This window comes from Heterodontus francisci, chromosome 5 (assembly GCF_036365525.1).
Source record: "Heterodontus francisci isolate sHetFra1 chromosome 5, sHetFra1.hap1, whole genome shotgun sequence".
NCBI classification, from domain to species: domain Eukaryota; kingdom Metazoa; phylum Chordata; class Chondrichthyes; order Heterodontiformes; family Heterodontidae; genus Heterodontus; species Heterodontus francisci.
The window spans coordinates 165,063,097-165,086,277 of record NC_090375.1 but is presented as its reverse complement, the minus strand read 5'-3'; the positions used below and the strand labels follow the sequence as shown (position 1 = coordinate 165,086,277).

Sequence of the window (23,181 nt, the reverse complement as noted above, 5' to 3'; positions counted from 1 at the left end):
AACATTTTACTTTGAAATGATGCGAAAGATGTGCATCAGTTGTTTCTTCTGCATGATGTTGCTAACCTTACTAATAGAGCTGCCTCACCAGAGGAAATATATGCAATGTCTCTACCCACAGAACTACATCTTTGAGTTATATTCAGTCTACAGTTCCCATACAGGCCATTTACCACTCTTTGGAAAAAGAAGTTTCTCCTGAATCACTACATTTATTAGTGACTCTTTTATATTTATGACCTCTAATTTTGAACTCCCCCATAAGTGGAATCATTTTCTGTATGCCTACTCTATCAAACCCTGTCATAATCCTGAAGGCCTTTACCAGGTTACCCCTCAGCCTTCTCTTTTCTAGAGAAAAGAGCTACACCCTGTTCAGCCTTTCAAGATAAGTTCTCCATTCTGGTGTATTCCTTGTCAATCTTTTTTTTGCATCTTCTCCAGTGCTGTTTATTTTTGTAATGTGAAGACCAGAGCTATTCACCGCACTTCCGGTGTGGTCTAATAAAGTTTCAATACAAATTTGACGTAACTTCTCTACTTTTCCATTCTGTCCCTCTAGAAATGAACCTCTGTGCTTAGTTTGGAGATTGTCTTGTGTGCTTATGTGTGTGTGTGCTGTTTTGATTAATGTTAATTCTTTATTTCTCCCTTTTAGTTTCCCTTCTATGTATTTCTCAGTTTTCTCTATATCATCCCTCTATATTTATTGTACATCTCTTTTTTTAAAGCCATATTTGTGCTCTAACTTCATTAGTTAGCCATGGAATCCTAACTTTTTAATGAAAGAGTGTGATGCTCCATTAAAATGTAAAGTGTCAGGAAAGAAACAAGAAACCAAATAGTTAAATATCTACAATGTGTTGATGTACCTGTCATTTAATCAGTGGAGCAAATCAGAGACACCAAGGTAGTTTTTCCAGTTCAGTTACTCAACTGTCTTGTTTTCCTAGCGTCTGGCAGAATGGGTGGCAATTCAGAGTGTGTCAGCATTGCCAGAGAAGAGAAACGAAACCAAAAGAATGGTGGAGTTTGTTGGCAAGATGATAGAACAACTGGGTGGATCAGTGGAACTGGCTGATATTGGGCAACAAACGGTGAGAAACAAGAGGTCATACTGAAACTTCCTTCAATCTTATAAATATATCTCTCCCAAATTTTCTTTCCTTTTCTCCTCGATGTGTTGAATCTTGATCCATAATTTCCCAGTTTTATTCATGTAACTAGTTTTTGGAGATTGTACATCTGAAATTGTTTGCACCTCTCTTTCGCAATAAAGTTTTACAATCTGCCATCAATCTTAAACTTCATCCTTTGCAATGAACTTTTTATTTTAAATTAGCTGCACGATGGAACAAAGATTCCTCTTCCTCCAATCCTATTGGCCACACTAGGCAATGACCCAAAAAAGAAGACTCTATGCATCTATGGTCACCTGGATGTTCAGCCTGCCCAAATTGAGGATGGATGGGACACTGAACCCTTCACATTGGTAGAAAAAGATGGTAAGAAGGTTTTTCTGTTACTTATAGTTCTAAGAATTCAATTTCTAGCCTGAGTTGTAGTGCTGATTTCACTGAATGCAATCCTGATTTGATCACTTCGTCTCTGATATTTCTGGGCCATGAACCTTACCAGGCTGGTTGGAAAACCTTGGAAGTTCCAAAAAAAAAAATTGGTCAGCTGCTCAGATTTGCTACGCTCCTGTTTGACAAATAAAAATGAAACATATTTCATAGGGAACACAACGGTCTCCCCTCTGCGTTCAGTAAAATTACTAACATTCATTAATGGGTAGCACAGGATTCCCTTTGAATGCTTTGACAAAGACGAAAGATAAATTGTACTTCAGTGATTTCAGTGGATCAATGGGTAATTGCGTTGTAGAGTGTAGTGTTGAGCCACCCAGACCCGGAGGGTCCGATGTTCAGACCTTACTGATCTGAGCTTGCGATCCAATCGGGATGCTGCAATTGGCCACAGCATTCCAGAAATATGTGGGTTTAAAATTGGCTACGGATTTGATCACTGTTCCTATTGGAATTGCAAGGTAGTCAATGAGGTTTTGATTATAATGAAACCAGTGGTTAACAGCCTGTTGTCAAAACACAAGTGAAGATTAGTCACATGAGTGAGGTACCAGGGGATAGCTACTGCTGTCCTTCAAACTGCAACATGAACTGGCAGTTCAGGAGATGTAAGAGTGGGTAGAATTTTGCTTCTCTTGCAGCATATCAAAATATTTTGCAATTATAGTCAACATGATATAAAAAAAAACTGTAGGCACTCATTCATCTTGGCTCTGGTAGCGCTTACTACTAAGTGAGAACGTTCTGGGTATAAACCCCACTCCAGAGGTTTGAGCATCTCATTGAGGTGAATACTTCAAAGGCATTATCCTTCAGTTTAACTGAGGCCCTTTCTGTGCTCTCAGATGAATGTAAAAGATCTCATGGTACTATTAGAAGAGCAGAGGAGCTCTCCCTTTGTCTTAGCCAACATTTAAACCTCAACCAACATCATCAAAACCAATTATATCTGGTCATTCCTCTCATTGCTATTTATGGGGACATGCTGTGTGCGAATTATCTGCAGTGCTTGCTTACGAAACAAAAGTGACTACATTTTAAAGGTATTTCATTGGTTTTAAGCACTTTGGGACATCCTAAGGATGTGAAAGGCTCTATATCAATGGACTTTTTCAACATAAGATAAGTATGTGGATGCTGCAAATTTGAAATAAAAACAGAAAATGCCGGGAATATTCAGCAGGTCTGTCAGCAACAGTGGAGAGAGAAACATAGTTAACGTTTCAGGTCGATGAAAGGTCATTGACCTGAAGCGTTAACTCTGTTTCTTTCTCCGTAGATGTTCTCAGACCTGCTGAGTATTTCCATCATTTCAAGAATTTTTTTTTATTTGTTCATGTAATGTGGTTGTCACTGGCAGTGCGGTATTTATTGTCCATCTCCAGTTCTCCTGAGGGCACTAAAAATCAAGCATATAGCGTGAAACTGGAGTTGCATGTTGGGTACTTTTGTGAAAGACATTAATGAAACAAGTTGGAATTTTGTGACAAAAACTGCATCTTTTGTGGACTAGCCCACAAATTACTAGATCTACTGAACTCGATTTTGCAACTTGTTATGGTAAATTTTTGCACTCCCGACTTCTAGTTTGATTCCAATACCACACCACTAGTCTACTGTACCCTTCTGTCCCTCTGACAGTCATTAAAGAGTAATTAAAAGAAATTGAAAATACCTGGTCTTTTATAGAATTCTGCTCACTCTTTCTTTCAGTAAAGATTAAATCCTAATCTGAATCACTGTTGCTTAATCATATGCAGCAATATTAGTTTCCCTAGTTGCCTTGAGACTGTAATTTTCACCTAAGATTCTGGTCTGAGAAAATGGGTTTTAATATTTTAATGTCAGCCCACTCCCTTTATTATTTTGTCATATAGTACACAGTGGCCAGATCCTGTTTCTAGCAATTATTTTTTTAAACTGTCAGTAGTTTAAAAACATGATGAAGAAAAATGTGAAGTGATCTGGAACTGAAAGCATTAAAAAAAAAATCACATGAAGATTTGTCATTGGTCAGTTGTGGTTATGTTTTTTTAAACATATCAGCAAATTGCGAAAGAATGAGACTCTGCACTCTGTTAGTCACCAACTTTATGCCTGTTTGCTATACGTGGATTTTCTGAGCCTTCTCTGCCCATATTCTTTATATATTATTATATTGTATACATTCACATTTATACTTTTCCCTTTTGATAATATTAATACACCTGCCCACTTATTTTTCAGGGTATGTGTCCAGAATCGTAATTTGTCTATCCTTTCCACAAATGCTGTCTCACTGCTTAGTGTTCCCAGAAATGTTTTTGTTTCATATTTTGAGGATCTGGTCCTGCTTTTTGATTTCTGCCCATGTTAGTCCTACCAACACAATTTTCACTGGTGTCATGATCTTGGAGATAACCCTCTTGACCACATTGGTCCAGGACAATGGAGCAGTGCAGTTAGGATGTTTCCCTGCAAAATTTGTTGCAGGTCATCCTGGATGGAGGAGACCTTTGGAATTGTATGGGGATATTCAGATTTCCGTTCTCCATTTTAGCAGAAGTTAGATTACTTCTTGCTATTTAAGACATCAGTCAAATGAGTTGCTCTGCCCTTCAGGCCAGGAAGTGTGCCCATTGGAGATATCTATGGACCTTTGTTTAGACTAGAAGTCAGAATTAATTAAAATTGAGATCTTGATATTTTAAGAAATCAAAGGATGCTTACAAAGAGCTATGATACTATTTGCATATTTTGTTTTCTCTTGTGTGGCCTTTGAGAGGTACTGGAAGAGTTGGTGAGTGGCGTTGAGAGCAAACTGACCTTTTTTTCCCCCCTTTTAAAAGCTAAACAGAAGTCGCAAATCAGCCTCACCAATGAACAAAGTTAGCACAATAAATCTGATTAGTCGTGCTTGATATGTGGACCAGAGCAGATGACACCATTGAGTTATCTGTGCACAGTTTCCCTAATGACGACTGAAGTGCCTTTATTTTAAAAATGATTGATTTCTTTCTGCTGATTTTGTTTCTAACTCTGTGCTGTATTCTCGATTGAATTAATCGATGTGCAGCTGGAATAAATTGCATTGCTGGCAACAATCATGCAACAGTTCTTTGTAATTGTCTATTGCACACAAATGAAAATGGACGGTGAGAATACCAAAACTTTCCTTCATGTATTATTTAGAGGGGGAGGACTGTAGTTAAAAGTTATATACCTCCTCTGCTTGCCCATTATGCACCTTTTCCTGGCCTCTGCCAGTGCTGCTCTCGAGTTAACTGTAGGAAGGTATGTCAAGAGTACAGAGCGTCAGCTTGCCCTCCTTTTGAAAGCAAAGTTTCAACTCTTTTCATGAGATCAGAGGTTTGTCTGTATAGAGGTGGGTATGACACTGCAATCTACACTCTTAGCACTGTAGTACTCTGATATCACTTGCTTATAGCTGTCTCAAAGCTGTGTGTTGACATCAGAATTACTTGAAGGAAATAATTTCTCACATGAATGAATAAAACAGCTGTCAGGTTGCAAACAGCAGTCAGTGTGCAGAAAGTCATGTGCATCCCATTGCATACACTCTGGATGTAAGTTTACTGAGAATAAAAAGCCTGATTGAGGAACTGAAACAGAATGCTGAGGTTGTAATAAAAATTAGCTTCAGTAAGATTCCTGTATTTATTTTGTAATATAAATTCATCATTTTCTATCAAACTCCATATAAAAGTGGGATTATCTGTCATTTTAATGAGGGGAAATTATTTTGGCAACACTGCTCTTCTTAAGTCTTTAACAATTTCTTTCTTCTACCCATGGGCGCATTTAAGCGGAAGCTAGGTAAGTTCATGAGGGAGAAAGGAGTAGAAGAATATGCTGATAGCATGAGATGAAGTAAGATGAGGAGGCTCTTGTGGAGCATAAATACCAATATGGACCATTTGGGTTGAATGGTCTGTTACTATGCTGTACATTCTGTGTAATTGTAGATAAGGTTTCATTCTGGACCACTTTTTTTTTCTCATTCTCCATAGCTTCATGGCACCAGATGGACAGACTCTTTTCCTTAAATCTGCTCTGTTTAATAATTCAACATTGTAGTCTTTTATTTAAATTTATTTTATAAGGTGGTCTTTAATTTCACCTGTTCCACCCAATCCCCACAATGGTTTGTAGTTTTGTTTAGAGTGTTCCAGCATATAGTCTTTAGCAACTTTAGTTTTAATTCGTGGCCTCCGTTTGCTAGCTGCTGTCTTCAAGATTTCTGTTCACTGTTGGATTCTAGTAACTGACTCATTTATGCTGTCTTCTGATGTTGCAGAATTCAGTTGGACAAGATTTGTATGATTGGAAATGCTTGATATTGATATATATTCAGGTCTGTACCAGTCATCCAGCTGATTATTTGTAAGGTGGGAGGGCTGATGAAATGTTCTGGATTGGAGAATACTGTGGGAATAATTTTATTTAAGTTGCTTCTGACACTTGCAAATATCAGTAAACCACTATTTCTATATGTGAGTTTTGCCAAATGATAGCATTTGGTGTCAGTTATGCTCTTGTAAATAACATGTTTTTTGGGAAAATTCCTTTCTCCCTATTGTCCACTTGCAAACCATGGTGACCTTCTACGTGTGTGTTTTTTTTTAATCCTGTCTCTCTTCACACCTTGTCCCTCCTCTCGATTATAAGCACATGCCTAGCCTTTGCACAGTGCTGACAGCTTGAGTGCAGTAAGATTGCTCAACAGTGATGTAGTAGTCAGTTTTTATCTAAAGCCCTTTTATTGTTAGACCAGTTGATTAGTATTTATGGCAGTTTCTTCATACTGGGTTATCTAAAGACTGCTTTATGTAGTTTGTTTTTTCCCACACAGCACTCTTCTTTTGCCTTTTTAATAATGAGAACTCATTGTTTATGCAAAAAGCATGCAAAATCAATGGATGTAAGATATAATTTTTCTGTAGCGTTTTTAAAATGTGGGTACAGTGCAGTTTTCTTTTTTGTTATGTTTTTACTTTATTTACTCTCTCTACCATAACCATCAAATCATGGGACCAAGCTTGGTTCAGTGAGGAGTGTAGGAGAGCATGCTGGGAGTAGCACCAAGCATACCTAAAAGTTAGGTACCAACCTGGCAAAGCTACAATACAGGACTATATGAACGCTGTACAGCGGAAGCAGCATGCGATAAACAGGGCTAGGAAATTCTACAGCTAATGGATCAGATCATAGAATCACAGAAAATTTAAGGCACAGAAAGAGGCCACTTGGCCCATCGTGTCTGTGCCGGCCGGAAAACAATCCGCCTATTCTAATCCCACCTTCCAGCATTTGTAGCCCTGCAGATTACGGCACTTGAGGTGCATATCCAGACTCCTTTTAAATGAGTTGAGGGTTTCTGCCTCAACTACCCTTTCAGGCAGTGAGTTCCAGACCCCCCGCACCACCCTCTGGGTGAAAACGTTTTTCCTCATCTCCCCTCTAATGTTTCTACCAATCACTTTAAATCTATGTCCCCTAGTCACTAACCTCTCTGTTAAGGTAAATAGGCCCTTCACTCCCACTCTATCCAGGCCCCTCAAAATTTTGTACATTTCAATCAGATCTCCCCATAACCTTCTCTGTTCCAAGGAGAACAACCCCAACCTATCCAATCTTTCCTCATAGCTGCATTTTTCCAGTCCTGCCAACATCCTCGTAAATCTGTTCTGTATCCACTCTAGTACAATTATATCCTTTCTATAGTTAGTTGACCGGAACTGCACACAAGTTGTGACCTAACCAATGAGTTATACACTTCCAGCATAACCTCCCTGCTCTTGTATTCTGTATGTCATCTAATAAAGGAAAGGATTCCAAATGCCTTCTTAACCACCATATCGACCTTCAGGGCTCTGAGGACATTCTCTTCAAGTCCCTCACTTGCTCTACAATTCACAAATGTTGAGTTTGGATTTTGCCAGGACCAGTCGGTTCCAGATCTCATTACAGCCGTAGTCCAGACGTGGACAAAAGAGCTGAATTCTAAAGGTGAGGTAAGGGACTGTGTCATCAAGGAGCCCTAGTAAATTACAGCCAATGGGAATCGGGGGGAAAATTCTCCACTGGTTGGAGTCATACCTGGCACAAAGGAAGCTGGTTGTGGATGGAGGCCAAACATCACTGCCTCAGGATATTGCTGCAGGAATTCCACAGGACAGTGTCCTAGGCCCAACCATCTTCATCTGCTTTATCAATGACTTTCCCTCCATCATAAGGTCAGAAGTGGAAATGTTTGCTGATGATTGCACAGTGTTCAGTTCCACTCACAACTCCACAGCAATGAAGTAGCCTGTGGGTCACCATTGACCAGCAGCTTAACTGGGCCAGCCACTGTGGTTACAAGAGCAGGTCAGAGGCTGGGTACTTTGTGGCTAGTGACTTACTTCCTGACTCTCCAGAACATTTCTACTATCTACAAGGCACAAATGATGGAATATGCTCTACTTGCCTGGATGGGTGCAGTTCCAACAACATTCAAGAAGCTTGATACCACCAGGACAAAGCAACCTGCTTGATTAGCACCCTGTCTACCACTGGTGCACCGTAGCTGCAGTGTGTAGCATCTACAAGATGCACTGCAGCAACTCACCAAGGCTGCTTCAACCATATCTCCCAAAACTGCAACATCTACAACCTAGAAGGGCAAGGGCAGCAGGCACATGGGAACACGACCACCTTCAAATACTCCTCTAAGTTGCACACCATCTTGACATATTGTCACTGGGTCAAAATCCTGGATCTCCCTCCCTAATAACACTGTGGGAGTAATCTAAGCACATGGACTGCAGCAGTTCAAGAAGGCAGCTCAGTACTACCTTCTCGAGGGCAATTAGAGATGGACAATAAATGCTGGCTTTGCTCATGTCTTCTGAATGAATAAGAAAAATACTGTCTGCTCTCCCTCTTTCGCCCCCCCTCCCCCCCCCATTATAAAAGGAATTCTAATATTTGGAACTTTTATAGGAAAGCTATATGGGAGAGGTTCCACTGATGACAAAGGACCCGTGCTGGCATGGCTGAACTGTATTGAAGCTCTTCAAAAACTAAAGCAGGTAATAAACTTTATTTTTTAGTGCTTGATTTTTGATCTGTGTGCTGTAAAGCATTATCTCTGGAAGTCAAAGAACAGTTCATAGATTTATGCTTACAACAGTCTTTTCTTGCCAGTTGCTAAACCTAACCCTCAGAATCAAAATTTATTGGCCAGTTAGGTCTTTGACATCATGATTGCTGTGTGGGTACATCTTGGACTATGAACTTTCTGAGCAGACACTTCATTACAGAAAAAGTGTGACACTTGTCCCTTTCCCGAAAGGTTTGATGCTCTAAATGCTGCATTTCTGAGAATTTACTTGGTAAAAATTCGTGTTTCATTGAATAAAGACTTGAGCTGTTTAAATATTTGACAGATTAAGGTGCAGAACCAGTAGACAGAGTTCATTAAATTTTGGACCATTGTTGGTCTGGGAAACTTTCTGAAGTACACAAATAATCCCTTCCAGTTCAAAGTTTTGAAATGTTTATTCAACTCTTAGATTCAGAATGCAAACAATGCAACTTTTTTTTTTTCCTCCCCTTTCCCCATCCCTTTCAATATTCTACCCTTTCTCAAATCCTGCTGGGGTACAGTCTCTCAGGTTTTCCTTATGTAAGTTTCAGGAGACGGGTTTACTGTTCCAGCTTTAGGGGCTCACAGCCAAGCTTAATCCTGCCTAGCCAGCACGCCTATGTTTTCCAGTAGAAAGCCCCTTGAGAGCAGTCGTGAGCAGAATCTCAGACCAATTTTTATTTCTCCCAGTCCAGGGGTGCTGAAACTAGCTGACAGTTTCCCTAATAGTGTCCTGATGAGAACAGATAAAACAATATAGGCTGTAGCTGAAACATGAGATCTTCCCCGCCTGTTTGATTTACGAAATGAGTTGCCGCACCTTTTGAATCCATGGTTTGCAATCAAATAAATAGTGCTGAGGTGAAGAGAGCTCCTGAAGAGGATTCAGTCTGGATGTGATTGATACCATATCTTTGAATGCAGAATGAATCCGATGAGCATAACCCCTGGAGGACTCCTCCACTGTGCAGTATACCCTGGAGCCATATGGATTATGAGCCATATAGGGTCACTGCCCCTATTATGTTTTAGCTTCTTACTCACCGCAAATATGATCCAAGTGGGGATGGCTTTCTGTAGCAGTACAAGGCAGCTCTCTAAAACTTGTATGGATACTGTACTTAGTATTGGCACTCCAGCACACTACACAAGAGACCAAAGGTCTTGCTAGTTTTATTATTTATACAAGGGTCAATAAATCTTAAATGCAATTATTAGTGAATGCAAAATACTGTGTGGTATTTAATTAAGCATGGTTGGCTAGTCATGTTTTATGAAAGGTTTGTTTCTTTCAATGTGAATGTAATCTTTTTTCTGTACTTTTGGGCCAGTAAATTAATTCTGTGATGAGGTTTTTCTGGTGACTTGTATTTCCATTCAATAGATTTGAAATGCCAAACTGTGCAAATAAAAACAGTAAATCCTGATGCTGGAGATCTGTGACTTTGATTCCTTGTGGCTTTTCTGTAGGAAGTCCCAGTTAATATCAAATTCTGCTTGGAAGGAATGGAGGAATCCGGATCAGAAGGTCTTGATGCCCTAGTGTATGCTCGCAAAGACACCTTTTTCAAGGGTGTGGATTTTGTCTGTATTTCCGATAATTATTGGCTAGGCAAGAAGAAACCCTGTATAACGTATGGTCTCCGAGGCATAAGCTACTTCTTTGTAGAGGTACATTTTTCAGTTCCCTTTTTTTGCTTTCTTTTTTATTCTTTTCTTGGGATGTGAATGTGTCTGGCAAGTCCAGCATTTGTTGCTCGTCCCTAATTGGCCTTGACAACTGTGTGGCTTGCTAGGCCATTTCAGTGGGCAGCTAAGAGTCAACCACATTGCTGTGGGTCTGGAGTCACATGCAGGCATGCCAGGTAAGGACAGCAGATTTCCTTCCCTAAAGGACATGAGTGAACCAGATAGGTCTTTACGACAATCGATGATAGTTTTATGGAACTAAGACTGACGAGCTTTCAATTCCAGATTTGTTATTAATTAATTGAACTTCTTGTAAGATTTGATAGGATAGGGGTGTTTTATGTGCCCTTTTAAGGGTTGTGAATGATTTTATTGAGATAAAGGTAAAGACAAGTTTATTAAGTTTTCAGATAAATGATAATCGCAAACTCAGGCAGTGATTAACAGTCCTACACAGATTATACTCCCCTTATCAGAAACTGGTGGATCGCACAACTAGTTTCTTTTGCAGCTTTGGGGACCTCGTCTGTCTCTCTCTGTCTCATAGTTTCACTTGTCTCTTGTTGTTGTTTGAAATTTCTCTGCCATGCAGTTTCAAAAACAAAACTTCTTTTATCCTGGCAGCTTTCCAATTAACCCTTCCTTCTCCCAACCAGTCTTGTATTAAAGGATGCCTTTCTTGACCAACGAAGCATCATTTTGTGATGGTTGCCAACCTTTCAATTTGCACATCATGTTGACTACTTTATCTCAATGCTTATACATTCCGAGTTCCTATCTCATTACGAGACAAATCTACAAAGTAGCTGTTTTCGCTGTCTGATCTCAGGGTCTCACCCTTTCTACTGCAAGTAAGCAATTTAAAACATGACACAATCTCCCAGAATTCCTCTACCTTGTCTATACTGTGCCCTATTTTCTAAGTTTTCCCACTTTACTGTATCAAAAGGAAGGGTTCCAATCAAGCTAAATGTTAGTTGTTAGTTTATAATAGCTGGATTTTAAAAATTAGTACTCAGGTTATTAAAAAGTTACTAACCAAATAGTCTTACATAATTAATTGAATTTAAATTCCACCAGCTGCTGTGGTGGGATTTGAACACTTGTCCCCTGGATTACTAGTTCAGTAACATTACCACTATGCCACCATCTCCCCTGATTCTGGATCAGTGTGGCAAAGATTTTAGCGGATCTCCACTGGATGTAACTACTTTAATACGCCCTGTACTTGCAGGACTGCATTGGAGCCAAATACCCAATCTTGTTCGATGGGATATTGCTGCAGTAGCCTAGCAGTAAGAAATGGAAATGTGCTGTATGAATATGAAATGTCAAATGTTAACATGTCACGGTTCCAATGCCCAGGTTGAAGCGTTTGATAAGGATCTGCACTCTGGTGTCTTTGGTGGTACAGTACATGAAGCGATGACAGACTTGATTTATTTACTGGGTAAGAAAAAGCTCATGAATTACTGACTCCTCGATTTACTCGAAGTGGACTTATAGTAATCAATTCAGTCTTGTAAGTTGAAATAAAGGAGACATATATTCTCATGTTGCATATAGGATTCACAACATGGGAAAATAAATGGAGTGAGTTATATCAACTGTGGGCCAAAGAGCTTATTTCCTGTAATACACTGGTCATTTAGAGATGTAGGCGGAATTTTGCCCTTGGCGGATGGAAGCCATCCACCGATAGAAAAGTCGGTGGCGAACCCGCTTCCGCCTGGCCTGGGGATCCGATCCACATTTTGCGATCCCCAAACCTTTAAATGGTCTGAGGCGGGTCTTCCCCCTCAGAGGCAGGAAGACCCGCCTAATGAAGCTGCCGGCCAATCAACGGGCCGGCAGCTTTCTGTCTCAGCAGCACCACCGGGAGCGATAGCTACTGCTGGGACTGCAACCCAGCCATCGCAAAGATATTGGGGAGCCCTGGTACGAAGGTAAGTTTTTTGGGGCCTCACCGGGGGTGATTGGTTGGGCCCCAGCAAGGTAAGGGTGGTCAATTGGAGGGAACGGTGGGGGGGGGGGGGGGGGGGGGGCGTGTTGGGGGTGATTGGGGCAGTGGGGGCGGCCCTCCATTGGGCACAGGGTGCCTGATCAGAAGGGCCCACCCCCCCAGGCCGTCAGAGATGCGCTTTTGTCAGGCAGCTTCTCAGAGACCAGGGCTGCCTGATCACGGGTAAAATCCCCGTGGTGGCAGGCGGAGGAGGCCCTTAAGTGGCTGTTAAGTTTCCACTTATGGGCCTTGTTTGACCTGGGGTGGGCGGGCTGTTTTTCTCTGTTGCCGCCCCACGTAAAGTGGTGGCAGGAGCGGGTCGGGAAGGGGCCCCCGAGCCTCCCGCTCCATTTTGCGCCCCACCCCCACACCACCTTCCCACTCTTTGTGGGTGGGTGTAAAATTCTGGCCATATTCTGTTTATATAACAGATTTTTTAAAAGCCCTTATTCATTCAGTTTCTACACACAAGTAGAATGTTGGGATCATTCATTGGGAGGAAGAAGCACCATGGACACTGCCTTTAAGAAATTGATGTGGTCAGCTTACATGCAAGGCCTTATGCTGGACTATTTTTTTTTTTACTTCTGGCATTGGCAACACATCTCTGCTGTCTGCAAAAACAGGAAAGTTTGCAACACTATTTGTTGTTTTATTGTTTAGTTTTAAAATATTTGCATAGAGGAGAGTTTGCTGCTCTTTTTTAATTAAAATTATTACATATGTTTTACTGATAACATTTTGGGCACCAACTCACTGCAGTCTACTGAGCAAATGCAATAAAAGTGTTCAAAAGCAAAATCTTGCAGATGCTGGAAATCTGAAATAAAAAAAATAAAATGCCAAAAATACTCAGCAGATCTGGCAGCATCTGTGGAGAGAGAAACAGTTAATGTTTCAGGTTGATGACCTTTCATCTGAACTGTTCTGATGAAAGGTAATCGGCCTGAAACGTTAACTCTGTTTTTCTCTCTCCACAGATGCTGCCCGACCTGAGTATTTCCAGCATTTTTCCGCAATAAAAGTGTAGTTGGTTATAAGTAACTCGTTCCCTGCAGTGGTGTTTCTGCAAAGTTAGCAAACCTCTGAGTTAAGGCAGTGAATTTGTAGAACCCTCAGAAAATGAACAGCCCAGGTGATCCAAAATGTGGAAATTTTCACCTGGGTGTACTTAAGTGCTGGTCTGCTGGCAATGCCACCTGTTGGAGTGAATTAGAATTGCAGCGTGGGCTTCAGTTCAATGCAGTGACCAACAATAACACTAAAATTTGCAATTTACTGTTTTGGTCGCAAACACACATCCCACATTTACTGTATGAATCACTTGGTTCTGAAAAAAGTTTGTACTTGGGGCTGAGGCACACCAGGAATTTTCTACGTTGTAAATTTTCATTCAAGGAAAGGGAATATTTGTGTGTTTGTATAATGTAGATTTTCCCTAATGCTTAAATGCTTGATTATGGAGCAAACCAGCTTTATGAATTCCAGTGGCTCTGAAGACCTAGTTTTCGATCATTTGCTTATTTTGGCTTTGTTCTGCTGATTGCATTTTAGTTGATGCAGAGGCATTGGGACTTGTAGGCATGTCATCCCAGCTGTCTAACCAAAATCCCAATTTAAATAGGCAAGTTGGTGGACAGAAAGGGAAAAATTCTCATTCCTGGCATTGATGAATCAGTGGCACCAGTCACAGAGGAGGAAAAGACTTTGTATGATAAAATAGACTTTGATATTGAAGAATACTGCAAAGATGTGGGTACTTGTCAGCTGCTGCACAGCACTAAGGTACGTTTATATGTAATGAAACTTCCGATTCTGTGGACAGTTGTATTCATGTAGGTATATAAACTGACAGTTTCTGAATTGCATCTTTGTCCTCTTTGTGAATTTGTAGGGTGGGAATATGAAGGGAACTGAAACTGTAGTGATTAAGCAGTTGTATGTGCTTATAATTGCACTAATTAAAACTCTTCACATTGGTTTGAATTTTCCAGTCAACAGTGAATGAATGGTGCTCGCCATTCATTAAGCTTATACTTGCCCACAAAATTTCTGTGAACACTGGAACTTGCGGTTATTGGGGAGCCGTTGCTATACAGCACCCGCCACAGGAGATTTAGGACCTTGTGAATAGGGCAAGCAACTGGGGTCTCCTCAACCAATCAAATTGAAGAATCCTTACCGAGGCACACAGAGCCTAAACCAGGAAGCGTAAATTAAAATAGTTAATTCAATGTAAAATCAAAATAGAGGGGGAAAGATGGGATTAAATGAAAGATAGATGAGACAGGGAAAAAGTTAAATTATTTTGTTTTTTATAAATCTCCAGCAATAATTAAAATCTGAAGGAATAAAACCTGGCACTTGGAAAAAGTAAATTTTCAGCACTAGTGAAATTGTTCGGCAATAATTAAGACTTTATCGCACTTAAAAATTCACTTAGTCTTGAATGGACAAGCTCTAACTTTTTCTGGCCTGTTTAATGGATATCTAATGGTCAAGCACCATAACTTCATAGACTTCATGTGTTTGAATGCTGAGTGTCTCAGCGAAGTACCAATTTTGTGAAACCTGTGGAGGAGATTAACTACGTTTGTGGAGACACCAGAAGTTGCTGTCCAATTTATTCCTTAATAATGGTGTGCACTGATAGCCACAAAATCCAGGCCATTTATCTTTGAGTGTTTTGCACCATGGAGATCTGTTTACTTGGCAATTAGCAGAATGGAAGTGCTTAAGGTGACATCAACCAAGGTGATCCCCTTGGAGCAACAGCAGATACTTAACTACAAGTACTTTTGTTGTCTTTTAACATTCAGGAAGGGTTGACTTTTTTTAGTGAAGGAAAATTATTCACAGCTTTTAAATTAATGCTGATATTAAGCCAACAATTGTTACATGATCTGTAATTAAGTAGAATTGTTTTCAAAGAGATTAGTATGAACTCACGCCAGAACTACATTGACAGTATTGAAAATAGTTTGATGCTGAAAATTTCTGTAACTACCATCTTTGGGTTTAAACCTGCAAAAAAAAAAATTCTGAATTTAAAACAAAAATTTGAAAATTAATACTGCATTTTTAGTGTTGCGGTATTGGTTTATTTCTGCCACTGGATTTTGCAGCAAACATTTAAGTAGCTGTTTTGAATTCTTTTGGCATGAAATCAGATGTTGCAACTTGAAACCACATCAAGATACAATGAAATCCAGAACCAACATGCCTTTTAATCTCAAATATGTGTCTGACTTATTAACATCAATGTTTGTAAAGTTTGTTGAACATCCTGTATGCATTGGTGTTCAATTGAGTTAAACTGTAGCACCCCTTTATTATTTACAGGAACAAATTCTGATGCACAGATGGAGATACCCATCTTTGTCTTTACATGGAATCGAGGGGGCTTTTGCTGGTTCAGGAGCTAAAACAGTCATTCCTAGGAAAGTTGTTGGGAAGTTTTCTATTCGATTGGTGCCTAACATGGATCCAGAGGTGGTTCAGAAACAGGTACGAAGCTATTCCTGTGTAAACAACAGACATTGGTTTCAGCCTTGCACAAATTCCTTGGATCTTGTAAGCCCTCTTTAGATCCTGTACACTTTGCACAATCTCCTTAGACCCCTTATTCCCTCCACACTCTGCCGAGACTCTCTGCACCATTGCACAAATGCTTACTTTTAGCTCCTGAGCTGCTGGAATACATTTGGTCTCCTTTTTATTGTTGCACAGTGATGAATACAAGAGTGTGTAATTTTAGCATTTCTATCAGTTTGATCACAGTGTGCAATTGGTACTCGTGGTTAACTCAACACCATCCAGGACAAAGCAACCCACTTGATTGGCACCCCATCCCCACCTTAACCATTTCCTCCCTCCACCACCAGTGCATTGTGGCAGTCGTGTGTACCGTCTTCAAGATGCACTGCAGCAGCACGCCAAGCCTCATTTGACATCACCTTTCAAACCAACAACCTAGAAGAACAAGGGCAGCAGGCGCATAGGAACACCACCACCAAGTTTCCCTCCAAGTCACACACCGTCTTGACTTGGAACATGTTGCTGTTCTTTCACTGTCACTGGGTCAAAATCCTGGAACTCCCTCCCTAACAGCGCTGTGGGAGTACCTACACTACAAGGACTGCAGTGGCTTAAGAAGGCATTGCACCACCATCTTCTCAAGGGCAATTGAGGTTGGGCAATGAATGCTAGCATTGCCAGCGACTCTCACATCCATTGAACAAATAAAAGAAAAAGGCATCCTAAAGTACATTATGACCAAAGAGTATCTTGAAGTGTAGTCACTGTGTTTTGTAGGCAAATCAGGATGTCATTTTATGCACATGTGGTCACTCACAGCAGAATGGCTCTATTGTCTGTCTGAAGGATTAATGGTTAAGAGTATATTTGTTAGAAATACGTTTTGGGAGTACTGTGGTTACACTGGTTGTATGTTTTCCTCCTTTTACCTACTGTTAAATCTCATGCAGAGTGATAAAGTGGAAGCTAATTGGAGATTATTTTGGACTGCAAATCACAGAGGGATTGGATACTCTCTATATCATATGAGATTACAGTTTTAAAGCTTTTTCTTTCCCTCCCACCCCTGTTTTCTTTTATTCATTCATTTTTTTTCTTTTGTTATTTAGGTCGTGGATTACATCGAAAAGATCTTTGCTGAATATGGAAGTCCCAACAGACTGAAGGTATACATGGGTCATGGCGCAAAGGCCTGGCTGTCAGACTGTAACCATCCTCACTACAGAGCTGGCAAGAATGCAATGAAAACAGGTTGGTGGAAGGAATCCAATTTGAATACTTGTTCTGTACTTATAGCAACCATGACCTGCACAGACATTCAAATCCTGTAATTAAAGTTACTAACTTGTCTGAGTTTTTTTTCCTGTTTTTGGTGGGAGGAGCAGATTTAACAATTGGGGCAGCTTATATCTGAATGATGCAGTTACAGGTAACAGTATTAGTGCTTTTTACTGAATATTTCCATTATATTCATTGCACACACGAGCCTGTGTGCATTGTAATTGCACTAATTACTGAAGTTCACAATCAAGTGTTGCCCGCAAATAACTTTTTAATCAGTATAAGCTTTGCTAATCATACTGCTCTTGATCTGTATGGATTGTTACCTTTTACCATGTCAATGTGCAATGTGAATGGCAAGAGTTTCAAAACAACACTGGATACATTGGGTCATAGTTCTAACAGAAGAGTCTTGAAAGGAAACTAACTGACCTTCTAAATGATAAGGTAACTATATCAGTTAAGTCTGATGTAATTCTGTTGTTGTACTCCATAAAAAATAAGTTAAACCTCAGGATTTTAGCTTTAACACACACACTATCTGTTGCAACAAAAGTTTACATGGAAACAGAAAGCGTAAACGTACATGACTTCAGTATCTTCCAAAGCTACTGTTCCCTGGAATTGTGTGCAGAGAAAGAGATTTGGAATCCATTTAAAAGGTTTTACGTTGTGTTTCCTTATTCCACATTAGCTGCTAAAGATTAAACAAATCTTTGGTGTGAATATGACCCTGTCCCTGTCCTTGCTACCAGATACCAGATCTTCTCTATAGTCCACAGGTATGCTCCATAACTTGGCTTTGCTAACGACCTAGAAAACAATTAACCTAAGCAATTCTACGAAGCAATACCAAACCTGTGAAAGTGAGGTTGACTTATTATGACTAGCTTTGTATTTGTGAAATTTCATATTATAGAATAACATGAAATACCCCCAAGCTCAGTATCTGAAAATGAGTTCACATCTTGTTCACAAATTGTAGAAAAGGGACTTGCATACCGTTATTTGTGTTTGTGGGAAGACTATGGGTTGGGTCAGAAGGAAGACTATGGGTTACATCAAGTTGCATCTAGTCTACAGCACAGAAACAGGTAATTCGGCCCAGATGGCTTTGCCAGAGTTTAGGCTCCACATGAGCTTCCTCTCACCAGAATTGTGCATAGTACTCCGAAGTGTGGTCTGACCAAGGTTCTAAAAGTTTAACATGACTTCCCTGCTTTTCACTTCTATTCTTCTGGAAATTCAGAGGAATGGCATTATTAACCTGTGCTGTTACATTGTAATTTGTGAATCTATGACCCTAAATCACTTTGCTCCTCTACTCTATTTAGACTCTTATTTTTTCACAAGTATGTGGTCTCCTTAATCTTCGTACCAAAATGCACCACCTCGCACTTATCTATATTGAAACTCATTTGCCAATTAAACATCTATTCTGCAAGTTTATTAATGTATTCCTGTATTTTGTCATATTCTTCCTTTTGCATTAATTATAACTGCCCCAATTTGGTGTCGGCCACAAATTTACAAATTGTACTTCTGATTCCCAAGTCCAAATCTTAATTTAAATTGTGAACAACAGTGATCCCAGCACTGATTCCTATGGAACACTGCTTCACACCTTTTGCCAGTCTGTGTGTCTGGTCTTAACCCTAACATCTGCCCCCAACTCCACACACACTGACCTTAGTCATGAGTCTAGTATATAATAAATGGCAGACCTTCTGAAAATCTGAACATATTACATTTACTACATTACCTTTGTCCACTCTGTTACTTTTTTTTCAAAATTCACTGAGGTTGACCACCTGTTTTGAAATTCATTCTGACTGCTCTATTTGATTTTCAGTTTCTAGATATTTTTCTGTTACATCTTTTGAGTAAAGATTCTATTATCTTGCCTTCCTACCAATATTAAGGTAACTGGTCTATAGCCCTCTGTTCGATCTCCCTTTTTAAATGTAGGAACAACATTAGCGTCTGCCAATCTGGTACTATTCCCTTTCCTAATGACTTGTTTTGTATGTGTAATAGTGCCTCTGCTACCTCCTCCCTAACTTTTAATAAGCGCGGTTGCAATCTATCAGACCAGGATTTTATCCTTTCTAATATGAAAGAAAACTAGCACAGATGCTGGAAATCTGGAATTAAAACAAAGAAACTGGAAATATTCAGCGAGTCTGGCAGCATCTGTGGAGAGAAAAGAAGTTCATATTTCAGGTCAATGATCTTTCATCAGAACTGGGAAAAGTTAGAACTGTCATAGCTTTTAAGCAAGTGAGGGGGGAGGGGGTAAAATAACAAAAGGGAAGATCTGCTGTAGGATGGAAGACTGGAGAGCTGAAATAATAAAAGGCTTAATGGTGCAAGGCCAAAGGGGTGGTAACAGGACAAGTAAAGAAACAAAAGCTATATCTCAAGGAAGTGTGACTGGCAGAATCATGAGCAGCTGTCGTCCAAAGATGACAAAAAGGAAAGAGTGAACTGCAAGTTGTTTAACTGTGGTCTGAAGGTTCACCCTGACCCCTAGAGGCTAATATTTAAAACTCCAGGATATCCCTCCGACCTTGCAGCCCCAAATATTCGACAAGTTGTATTCCACAAGTGGGGATCCATGGTTACAGAAACATTGTTGTATTCTGTAAAAATAAAAGCATGTAAATTGCTTCTAACACCTTTGTAGTAATTCAAAGTCCTGCTGTTTACCCAGATTCCAGCAGCCAAGAGTAGTACTGTCTGAACACTGGAAAGCAGTGGAAAATCCCGATCTAGGGAGGCTTCATTACGCCAGCTGTAATACGCACTGGAGGAGTCAGATTGTTGTCCAAAATCCCGCTTTAATTTGCCACTTCTCACCAACGCAGAATAATTGCATCTTTAAGTTTGCGCTGCAAAAATTAATGCACTTTCAGGCTTTTGAATCTTTGTTTTGAGATTTAAAATTGGGACTGTTTTACCTCAACCTACTGTAGCTTAGCCCAATATATGTTATAATGCTATCATGTGTCTCTGTATCTTTTTCCTTTAAACTCTACTAGCCCCAGTAAGTCAAAGGCCTTTGAATACTGAGCAAACTACATCTACAGTGAAACAGGTGTAATTGCAGTGAACAATGACTCCTCGTGGCACTAGATACTGACTGTATTAATGATCAAAATTACTACAGGATGCTTCCAGATGTCCATAATTAGAATTGTGGATATCCTGTACATTAGTTATATTAAAATAAGGGACTATGGAGGCGGAATTGCACAGAAATGCCCTTCTACCCACAAAAACCCTGCAGTGTCCACTGCACTCAAACTCCCAGTGGGTGATGTTGTGCACCAGGTGTGAAGATTTGTAAAATTTACGCTGTAGTGTTTAATGAAGACAAAGTACTGCAAATGTACAAAAAATTCTAAATGGTCGCAGGTTAAACAAGTACTGCAGTGTAAGTAATGTTACAATGGGCTTTTTATTTGCCGTAATGGAGGAGACTCTGGGTGGATAATGCAAACTGGCATGAACAAAAATCCTTCAGTTTTATATTATAGCAGTACAGGAATAGAGAGAGGACAAAACAAATATCAAATTGAATTGGACATTTTTGGGGTGTTGATCTCAGCGATGGGGCAACATCTTATGCAAGGCTTTGTGTTGTCAAAATTCTAGTGGATAATTGGAGCCTGAGTAATGGATGCTGCAGTTTGTTTATCTTGTGCATTTTAATCTTGTTTCAGTTGAAAAATATATAAACTTTTCTTTGTTAAGTATTTGGAGTTGAACCAGATATGACCAGAGAAGGTGGAAGCATTCCAGTCACCTTGACATTCCAGGAAGCTACAGGAAAAAATGTTATGCTGCTGCCAATTGGAGCTGCAGATGATGGCGCTCATTCCCAAAATGAGAAAATCAACCGGTATGAGACTATATTTTGGTTAAACACTGCCCTCATGAGTCTGTTTGAGTTTGTTGGTTGAGTAGTCCTGATAGTACATGAATCTATATAATTGCATTCCTGTGAAATAATTTTAGTTCTTCCTGCCCTCAGTTTTCCTCTTAAAAGCACTGGAATGTGTCTGTCTGTGGTCCATGGGTTTTGCTGCCCTCTGTTAAAAAGAAAAAGACTTGCATTTGCATAGTGTTTTTCATGACCCCTCCCCCCCCCACCCCCCCCCCGGACATCTCAAAGCACTTTACAGCCATTGAAGTACTTTTGAAGTGCAGTCACTAGTGTAGGAAATGCAGTAGCCGATTTGTGCACAGCAAGCTCCCACGAATAGCAATGTAATAATGACCCTGTTGGGAGGAGAAAATAGAGGGAAGTCTGAACCTGCCCTCATATGATGTCCACATAAGCCTGCATAATGAGCAAGAACCGCAGATACTTTTTTATTCTCTTTTTTGCTGCCCCCGCTCATCGCCTGTTGTTGCCCCCAGCAGCCCAGGACACTGAGGCTAATAACAGATTTTCTTCTATTGCACCATTAGTTGACTATTTTATATATCCACATGCATACCATTCCCTTAATGTTCTTAATCCTTCTCGCCTCTCCTGATGATCATCCCTCACTCTATATAGCATACCGTCCGTGAGGAGGATATACACGGTTCCACTCAAATGAAGGATAAATTATCATTCAGTAGCTTACTGTATTGAGTGCATCTTTAACCTCTTTGTTCCACTCTGCAGGAACAGTCAAAATACTTAGTTAGAAGAACTAAGTTGCACCAGGTGGATGAAAGGTTGAAATCTGTATTATCAAAATGAGAACCCTATACTTACAGCTGAAACTAGGAATTTATGTATAATAAAAGTGTAACATAGAATTTACCACACAGAAACAGCTATTCAGCCCAACTGATTGGCGCCAGTGTTTATGCTCCACACGAGCTGCCTCTTAGGCTACTTCGTCTAATCCTGTCAGCATGCCCTTCTATTCCTTTCTCCCTCATGTAATCATCTAGCTTCCCCTGAAATGCATCTATATAATCAAGCACAGACTAGCACCAAGTGTTTTTTTAAATACAACTTCATAAAAGGAATATTTGTATGTATTTGCATCTTATCCCATTTGAATGTGCTGATTCAGATTTTTTTAACCTGCTCCAGCATTTCCACTATTATTTGGCATAATACTTTGAAAGTTGTACAAAAACAATTTATATTGATGTAACACCTTTTTAATGTAGAAAAATGTCTGAAAGCAACCAACAAGTAATCAAAATATGAACACCTCGCCAAATTAGGAGGGGTGACAAAAAAACTTGGTCAAAGAGGTGGGTTTTGAGGAAGCAAGGGAGGTGGAGAGGCAGAGGGTTTTAAGTAGGGAATTGGAACATGGGGCCTGGGTGATTGAAGGCACTGCTGACAGAGGTGGGCTAAAGGCAAGATGCATAAGAGGAACGGAGAGTTTGAGGGGTGGTTTTCATGTTGGAGAAAGTTATAGGATTAGGGAATGAAGCCATGATGGAGACTTAAATTTATGGTTTTATAAATTATTGTTGTTCCTCCAACAGGACCAACTATATTCAGGGAACCAAGGTGCTTGGCGCTTACTTCCATGAAATTTCTTCTTTGAAGTGAAAACTGTACTGGGTCGATGGAACTGTTGAAGTGATTTCTAATACTGTACAACCAATAGGATTCCTTTAATTGTATACTGTACAGAGGCATTATAATTGGATAATGTTATTGAAGCAGATACATCACTGTGCAATAAAACTGTAAATATTAAAGACACTGGTGTTGATTTTTTTATTGCTTAACTGTAAGACTCGATTTTGCATGTGTGCTGAATATCACTAATCCTGCTCAAGCATTCTTGTCGAAGTATTGTCCCAGTTAAATTTGGCTTCCATGTTTTAAATGATGTGGTAAAATGGCTACAGTTAAAAACTTAAACCTCCAAATATGGAATTTGTTTGAAAATAATAGGAACACAAGTTTTTGAACTTAGATATCAAAT

The 23,181-nt window shown here is 39.8% G+C and overlaps 1 protein-coding gene across 2 annotated transcripts in view; it reads left to right on the top strand.

Moving 5' to 3' along the window:
* Positions 1 to 22,951, top strand: part of cndp2 (carnosine dipeptidase 2) — a 37,628-nt gene extending 14,677 nt beyond the window's left edge. For both annotated transcript variants that reach the window (XM_068032323.1, XM_068032322.1), the window contains exons 3-12: positions 954 to 1,097; positions 1,343 to 1,505; positions 8,574 to 8,662; positions 10,189 to 10,389; positions 11,773 to 11,857; positions 14,034 to 14,194; positions 15,752 to 15,916; positions 17,056 to 17,197; positions 20,984 to 21,131; positions 22,733 to 22,951. In XM_068032323.1, coding sequence (XP_067888424.1) covers positions 954 to 1,097; positions 1,343 to 1,505; positions 8,574 to 8,662; positions 10,189 to 10,389; positions 11,773 to 11,857; positions 14,034 to 14,194; positions 15,752 to 15,916; positions 17,056 to 17,197; positions 20,984 to 21,131; positions 22,733 to 22,799 — 1,365 coding nt within the window. In that variant the 3' untranslated portion in view covers positions 22,800 to 22,951. The remainder of the gene's footprint in view (positions 1 to 953; positions 1,098 to 1,342; positions 1,506 to 8,573; positions 8,663 to 10,188; positions 10,390 to 11,772; positions 11,858 to 14,033; positions 14,195 to 15,751; positions 15,917 to 17,055; positions 17,198 to 20,983; positions 21,132 to 22,732) is intronic.
* The last annotated feature ends 230 nt before the right edge of the window (positions 22,952 to 23,181 follow it).